At 56.6% G+C, this 8,587-nt stretch overlaps 1 protein-coding gene across 1 annotated transcript in view; it reads right to left on the bottom strand.

The window, feature by feature from the left end:
• LOC116828397 (uncharacterized) overlaps window positions 1-5,880 on the bottom strand; it is a 19,957-nt gene extending 14,077 nt beyond the window's left edge. Inside the window, exon 1 of the mRNA XM_075061922.1 lies at window positions 5,798-5,880. Coding sequence (XP_074918023.1) covers window positions 5,798-5,824 — 27 coding nt within the window. The 5' untranslated portion in view covers window positions 5,825-5,880. The remainder of the gene's footprint in view (window positions 1-5,797) is intronic.
• Between the last annotated feature and the right edge of the window lie 2,707 nt (window positions 5,881-8,587).

The following is an 8,587-nucleotide window of genomic DNA, read 5'->3' as shown; positions in this document are numbered from 1 at the left end:
TGGGCAGGGAAGGTGTCCCTAGCCTCTGTTTGCCAGAAGCTGGGAATGGGCAACAGGGGATGGATCACTTGATGATTCCCTGTTCTGTTCATTCCCTCTGGGGCACCTGGCATTGGTCGCTGTTGGAAGACAGGACACTGGGCTAGATGGCCGTTCTTATGTTTTGATACCATCTCACATGGCCTTCTCATACACAAACTAGGGAAATACAGCCTAGATGGAGCTATGATAAGGTGGGTGCAAAACTGGTTGGAAAACGTTCCCACAGAATAGTTATCAGTAGTTCACAGTCAAGCTGGAAGGGCATAATGAGTGGGGTCTCACAGGGATCAGTACTCTGTCTGGTTCTGTTCAATATCTTCATCAATGATTTAGATAATGGCATAGAGAGAAAATTATAAAGTTTGCAGACGATACACAGGCTACTCAGACATCCCTGGGATAGGAGCCCCTCTAAAGGACAGCAAGGTTTGACCTCTGGAAACCCCATGTCAAGATGAGGACAAAATGGTACAAGCGAATGTGACAGGCCTCCATGCCCTGTAAGCAGAACAAGATGTGGGGAGAGAGGTGTGAGGGGTGAAGGTAAGTGTGGGGAGCGGGGGTATGTGGGGAGAGGGTATGTGTGGGGAAGAGAGAATGCGTGGGGGGGAGCAGGGAATGTGAGTGTTTTAAATAATTGGGGACCCACTAGGGATCTGAAAACAAGTTCTCAAACCCCTCCAGATTAGACGCTTCTACCCCAGGCTCAGCCCTGAAGCATCTGCCCGGTGCTGGAACCGAACTGTTTGATCAAATATTCCAGAAGGGTTTGCTGCCCGCTCTTCCCACTGACACTGCTGCTCTTTCAGGCACCAGTGGGGACCTGGACCGTACATGCTGGGGTACACAGGCTGTTCTGCTGATATTTCCATCCCGACGCAAAGGAGGAAACATGGCCAGGCTTATGAGAAAGCTTCTTCTCATGCTACTTGGGAGAGGTGGATGTGTAGAAAAACCATCCAGACTTTTGGGTACTGCTCCAAACTGGCCCCAAACCCCACTACCCAGAGTACTGTCAGGTAGAGGAACAATCCCTTCCAGAAGGAATCTGCCACCACAGTCAAACTCCGCAGCACATTTCAAACAAAACGTTTCACTGCTCGAGATGGGTCGAACTCACCAAGTTCTGATCCAGAGTTGGAGTCTCCCAGCATTTGGTCAACAGGGCGATTTGGTTTTGCGGACAAAAAGACATGCAGGGCGTAAGGCATGTGTCTCCTGTGTCAGGTGATGGGCACTCCCATTGCTATACATGGATCAATGGAAGTTTCCCCCCAACAGACCCTGACAAGGCCAATGTTCCCAGAAGCGACTAGTGATTTTGGGTCCCCAACCTGAGAGATCTTAAAAGGAGCCTGATTTTCACAAAGTGCTGAGCACCTGCCCTCGGAAAATTAGGGCCCTTTACGATTTCTCAGCCTGAGCACTGAGAAACTTGGGCATCCAACCTAACTGATACCTTCCAAAAGGCCACGGTCCCTATGGTTACCAACAGGATTGTGGAGCACTCCACTAGAGCGGCAGGAGCGACTCCACATTCTCCTCAGCAGCCTGTGTTGTCTCTTCTTAGCCCAGGTGCAGCACTAATAATGATCCGTTTGCCTCTATTGCGAAGGTTTCTGGTCCAAGTGTGCTTGTGCGTATGTGCACCGTCATGCAGGATCTAAGGTATTCCCTAGTGCTGTTCTCCCCCTGCTGCCTGTTGACATTTTAGTGTTTGGTTAAGCCTTCAGGGATGACATGACGCTGACGTGAATAATAAGTCCGACACCGTGATATTTTCAAACGAAGTAACTTTGTCAAACCTTTAATTCTATGTGCTCCTTGGCTCGACTTCCTGTAGAATGTGTGATAATCGTTCATGGTTCTTTAACACCCTGGCCGGTTGGTTACATCAATCACACAAAGATTAGCCAAGGCAATTTGCATTTTAGGGCACAGGAAGAGAAAACCACCTGACCCTTTCATCTAAGGATCTCAAAGCATTGTACAAGCAGGGCCGGCTCCAGGGTTTTTGCCGCCCCAACCAGCAAAAAGCAAAAAAAAGCTGCGATCACGATCTGTGGCACTTCGGCTCTACTACCGCCGCTGCAGTCTTGGGCGGCAATTCGGCGGCGGGTCCATCGCTCCGAGAGGGAGTGAGGGACCCGCCGCCGAATTGCCACTGAAGGTCGGACTTGCCGCCCCTCCATGGCCGCCCCAACACCTGCTTGCTGAGCTGACGCCTGGGCTGGCCTGGGTACATAAGGATGGATCTATTACACTTCACAACCCTCCGCCCCCAGGAAGGAGGCAACTCTCATTATAAACTATCACACAAGGTGAAAGACATCAGTGCTGAGGCCTGCCCAAAGGCCTATGCACCCCTTAGACTCTCCAACGTGACCCAAGTGGGACTTCAGGCCATGTCCACACTAAGCAGAGAGGTGCCTTTTGAACATATGTAACTACCACACATCAAAATCCTAGTGTAGCAAGGCAAGGATCATTTTAATACGTGTTAGCCGGCTAAGATAAACTCTTAGTGCAGAGTCTTGGGGGAAGAAGAAATATTTGTGCCCTGGAACAAATATGAAGGGAGTGTCCCAGCTGCTCTGTACGGAGGGTATTTAATCACGTCGAGTTAACTGGCACCAACTAGCTCCAGGCAAAAAACTTTCGCGAAGATGAGCCCTAATTTACAGCAGCCTCCCTGTGCTACCCCACCGGGCTGCACTCAGCCCCAATCCCACACCAGAGACCACTACCTGGGACTGCCTTGCCACCCCCCACAATTCCTGACACATCTCCCTATGCTGGGGCCTGTATCTATTTTGCACAGGGACAAATGAATACACCAGGCGGCGGGGGTGGGGGGAGAGAATAATCAGGCCCACGGTGTTTACATCAGCGTGCAAAGTCCCTGCTCTGCACACACTTCCCTGCATGTGCGTGTCTGGGCTGTCGGGGTGTCACCTCTGCTTCAGGAGAGTCATAGGTGAGCCATGACAAGTTTTAATGCAATGCTGGATTCCCCTTTGACTTTCCCTTGTGCCCCTGCAGAACTCCTCAGGATCTTGCCCTGAGGGCCTCATGTCCTCCCAGGGAGCCTCCGAAGGAACACTTCACCCAGCAGCGCTTAGTGAAACACAGGCTGCTGGGACCTATTATGCTGCTTTGATGCCACAGCCTTGCGCGACGTGACACTGACAACAAGCTGCCGAGCAGAAGGCTCGGGTTTGACAGCAGGGCTGCTCTTCCCAAAGACCATTGACATCACGCATCGACCAGGGCAACTGCACTGACCCACCTCAGGGTGCCCTCTGCTGGGCTGAGAGCCCGTTTGCCACTGGTCAGCAAGGGCCAGATTCGGAGACCCTCACTCAGGTCGAACGGGGCCTGATTTCACCAGGGTCTGGTGGAGCTCACACTCCTTCCTGAGTCCCACAGCACCAGTGCAGCAGCTGCCAGCTGAGCTCGTGCTGAGAGAGGCCAGGGGTGCCTGGACACGGAGGCTGAAGTAGCCTCGCCACTCCGCTCCGCTCTGGGCTGGGCGTGTGTGGGGACGACTGCCCTGCGCTGTCCTATTGTATCCCCCACAGGGATAAATGGAGGCTTCTCTCTCCACAGGCTGCACCTCCACCAGCACTCAATTCACACACCTGTGTGACTCCATTTCAGAGACACCGACCAGCCTGCTCATGAATAAATATGGGCTCCTCCCTTAATATCTGCTCTGTGAGATCTGCTCCAGGGCCTCTTCCCTGCTGGGTCTGTGCCCTGACCGACACTCCTGCAATCTAGCACGTCCCTCGCTGCACCTCATGGGCAGGGGAGGAATGGGGCTGTGGCATTTCCTCAGGTGCTGCACGTGTGCCCTGTCCCCCCCCGAGACTCCTCCGTGACTGATCTCCTCCTCCAGTCTAAAAAGCCTCTGAACACACTAGCTTTGTTTGCAGTTGCATTTTCTGTTGCCCCTGAATAGGATCATTTCCCAAACCCATTTAAAAAAAAAAAAATGGTCCCATGTCATTTGGCTCCTGACCTGCTGTTTTTAGCTGTGTTGTATTTAGTCATTCAGCAATAAAAGGCTTGAAAGAGAACTAAGACAAAGTAGTCCCCAGGAAATTAATATTGTGTAACGTGGTTATAAAGCGTGTTTCATTTCTCCCTCTAGTGGCTAGACTATATTGTGGGTAACAGCTTACTATTGCTACCAATATTGAAGCTACTGCGCCTTTAGTTCAAGAGGCAAAACTGCTTTGGTGTCAAAGGTCTAACTTCAAACCTTACAGGCAATGACAGTGAGGATTTTATAATATTATTTGAATTACAGTGGTCCCTAGAGGCACAGACTGAGATCACAAACAAACACATAGTGAAAGCCAGGCCACATCCTGCCCAGAAGATCTTACGATCTAAACCAGGGGTAGGCAACCTACAGCACGGGTGTCGAGGCGGACACGAGCTGATTTTCAGTGGCACTCACACTGCCCAGGTCCTGGCCACCGATCCGGGGGGCTCTGCATTTTAACTGAATTTTAAATGAAGCTTCTTAAACATTTTAAAAACCTTATTTACTTTACATACAACAATAGTTTAGTTCTATATTATAGACATATAGAAAGACCTTCTAAAAACGTTAAAATGTATGACTGGCACACGAAACCTTAAATCAGAGTGAATAACTAAAGACTCAGCGCCCTACTTCTGAAAGGTTGCCGACCCCTGATCTAAACAGACAAGACAGTCGAAGGGTGGGAGGAGAAACAGGGATGAAGAGATTTGCCCAAGGTCAATGATGCAGCAGGTCAGTGATAGAGCAGAACAGAACTCAGATCTTTTGAACAGCAGCCCTACGCACTAGAGAGCCATCCCTAATGAGCCCCATGGCACAGCGGGGTTTTGCTCCACACAGAGATTCACACTCCTGCCCGAACAGAACAAAGTGGCGCTGGCCGGTTTGAGGGCTCATGGAAAAGCAAGAACTTTGGGGATGCACTTGGGGTTCTTCACGGCAGGCAAGGCACTCGTGGCGCAGGCTGCACCGTGAGAGGGGCTTTCGCTGGGAGAAGGGCCAGGCATTCTGCCCGGTGACAAGTCAGGCTAACCAGCCATGTGCCTAACAGACAGAATTTCCCTGCACAAATCTGTGCCTGCTGATTGCAGGCTGGTGAAAATAGCAACATTTCAGCGCCAGACAAGCTCCCGGGATATCTGTGTCCCAAGCATGGAGTGACCCTGGGTTATTTCACCCAGCACTTTCCAGCATGCACATGGCTCAGCGAGGGCAGCCCAAGGAGAAGCTAACTCTGGGCAGTGTCAGGCAGCCCCATACCCGTCCCAGGGGGGTTTTCAGTGAGAGCCCACCAATGGCAGGTGCTAAGTGACTGATTGGTGTCACCGGCTGGGCATGTTCTGAAACCCAGCCGAGGGGGGAAGAAAATCTGCAGGGTCTGTTCTTTGGAAACCCCTGTAAGGTGTCCTGGTGCCACCCAGCACCGTTCCCAGCACTGGGACGCGCAATCTCCTCTTTTTGACCCACCCATTGCACCGGGAAGCGTCCGGGTTTCCTGCCCCTTCAACCCCCCCGTCCCCCACTCGGGATCTGGGTGCCCAGCCCGATCGGGAACAAGGCAGCTCACCGGACAATTACTCCACGGATCAGCGCCCCAAGTTCTGACCCACGAGCCCCAGGGCCAGGCGGGTGCCTGATTCCTGCCAGCCCAGCCCAGCCCAGCCCAGCCGAGATCCCCTACCCCACCTCGCTCCTCACCTGGGCAGCGGCGACCCCTGCAGACATCTCGCCCCCCGCTTCTCCCGGAGCCCGGGCCGGGGCTGCAGCCGCTCTCCGCTCGCGCGGCGCGGTCTCGGCCTCTCCCGGGGGCTGGGCGCAGCCGGGCGGCACAAGGGCGTGGGGCGCCCACGCAGGAAGGGGGGAAGCTCCGTGGGCAGAGCAGCCGCTTGTCATCGCCTCCCTCCCTGCGCGGGAGCAAAGCATCACTGGGAACGGCCCTGCCCCCTGCCCGGGGGGACTACAGCTCCCAGCAGCTCCCCGCGCCGGGGCGGAGCGCGCAGCCCTGGGCTGGGGGAGTCCCGGGGGCTCGGACCCTGCTGCGGCCCCGTGCGCGCCCCACGCCCCAGCCAGCAGTGCAGGGCCAGGCAGGGCGCGCCCGGAGCGGGGCCACCTTGGAGAGGACACAGATCAACGCGCTGCCCTGGGCTCGGATCCCTCGGGGGTGCCCGGCTCCGGCTCTGGCTCCCCCCGGCTCAAAAAGGAGAGAGATTAGGGTGCAGTAAGTGCCCAGTGTGTGTCACTGTCAGTGATTGTGGTAATGTGTCAATAGTCAGGTGTATGTGTTGTGGTATCAATGTGTGTGTGTGTGTGTGAGTGTGTATGGGTGCAGTCATAGCTCAGTGTGTGTTGCGCAGGGTAGAATCTAGAATTAGATATGTATTGGATGATCAGTGGTGTCGGTGGTGCAGTCGTGCTTTGTGTTCAGCTGTCAGTGGTAGTGTTGTTGGGTGTCAGTGGTGTGTGGTGCAGTCAGTGAATACTGTGTTGTGTCAGTGTGTGGTGCGCGCGATGGTGAGGAGTCTGTCGGTGTGTCAGTGTGTGTGTGGTGGCAGCCAGTGCATCTGTCAGTTGTGATGTGGATGGGTGCAGTCAGTGCCCAGTGTGTGTCAAGTCAGTGTGTTATGATAGATGTAGGTAGATAGATAGGAGGGTGCAGTCAGTGCTCAGGTGTGTGTGTGTCAAGTGTCAGTGTGTGGTGTAGTGTCAGTGTGTGTGTGGATGAGGATGACAGTTAGTACATGTTCGCTGTCATGAGCTCAGTGAGTGTGGTGCAGTCAGTGCTCAGTGTTGTTGTGTCAGTGTCAGTCGTGTGTGTGGATGGGTGCAAAGTCAGTGTCAGTGTGTCGCTGTCAGTGTCGGTGAGTGTGGTGGCAGTCAGTGCTCAGTGTGTGTGTGTCAGTGTCAGTGTGTTGTAGTGGTGCAGTCAGTGCTCAGTGCTCAGTGTGTGTGTGTGTGTCATGTGTGTGTGGTGCAGAGCAGTGCTCAGTGCTCAGTGTCAGTAGTGTGTTTTGTGCAGTGTGATGTGTGAGTGCAGATGACTCAGCTGCTTCAGTGTGATGTAGTGTGTGTCAGTGTGGTGTGTGGTGCAGGCAGTGCTCCAGTGCTCAGTGTCAGTGTGTGATGTGTGTGTCAGATGAATGTGTGTGGTGCAGTCAGTGCCCAGCTGCTCAGGTTGTGTGTGTTGTCGTGATGTATAGGGGGCAGCAGTGCCTTCTGTCGGTGTGTGGGTGGGCGCATGCTGCAGGCCCGGCCCCCCGCTACCCAGCATGCCCTGCCCGGGTGGCCGCCGAGCTGTGCCGAGGCCGAGGGCCGGCCGGTCTCTCCGTGGCCCCCTGAGCCGCCGGGCAGAAGCCGGGCCGGGCCGCCTGAGCTAGGGACGCTGCCGGGAGCCTCCTGCTGGGGAGGGACGCGGATGGCCGGGAGACACGGTTACCCGCCCCGCCTGCCAGTAGGAAGCCCGCAGCGGGCCCCCGTGTGACCCCATCCCGCGCACCCCTCCAATATCCCGGCGGGCCCCGTGGGAACCCAGACACTGACTCCTCCCCCGGCGGCGGACCCCCCGTGGGACCCCCCAGCCACTGCTCCCAACCCAGCAGGACACCCCCCCCCAGCCACTGCTCCCCCACCCAGCGGGACACCCCCCCGTGTGAACCCCCCAGCACTGCCCCCCCGACCCAGCCCCCAGGACCCTGCCATGTGACCCCCCAGCAACACCCAGCGGGACCAACCCGGTGAACACCCCCGCACTGCTCCCACCCACCCGGCGGGCCCCCCGTGTGACCCGCCAGCCATGCTCCCCCCACCGGCGGCGGGACCCCTCGTGGGACCCAGCCACTGCTCCCCCCCCGCGGGCGGCGGGACCACCCGCGTGGACCCCCAGCACTGCTACCCAACCCGCGGGCCCCCCCGTGTGACCCCCAGCCACGTGCCTCCCCCCCCCCACGGACGGCGAGGACCCCCGTGGGACCCCCCAGCCACGCATACCCCCCACCCACGGGACACCCCCGTGTGACACCACCCCAGCCCTGCTCCCCACACCAGCGGGAACACCCGCCCGTGTGACACAACCGCAGCACTGCTTCCCCCACCCAGCGGGACACCCCCCGTGTTGACACCCCCCAGCCACTGCTCCCCTCTACCAGCAGGACATGCCATGTGAACCACCCAGCCCCTGCTCCCCCACCCAGCGGGACACCCCGCACGTGTGGACACACCCCGCCTGACTCCCTCACCAGCGCCACACCCGTGTGACACCCCAGCCACTGCTCCACCACCAGCGGGACACCACCCCCATGTTACCCCCCCACCACTGCCCCCCACCAGACAGGACCCCCTGTGTGACCCCCAGCCACTGCTCCCACCCCAGCAGGAAGGACCCCCCCGTGTGACCACCACCAGCCACTGTTCCCCTACCAGAAGGACTCCCCGTAGTGATCCCCCCTAGCCACTTGCCCCCCACCCAGCAAGGACCCTGTGTGACCTCCTGCA

Source organism: Chelonoidis abingdonii, chromosome 2, assembly GCF_003597395.2.
Source record: "Chelonoidis abingdonii isolate Lonesome George chromosome 2, CheloAbing_2.0, whole genome shotgun sequence".
NCBI lineage: Eukaryota > Metazoa > Chordata > Testudines > Testudinidae > Chelonoidis > Chelonoidis abingdonii.
The sequence above is the reverse complement of the archived record's forward strand: the minus strand, read 5'-3'. Positions and strand labels throughout refer to the sequence as shown.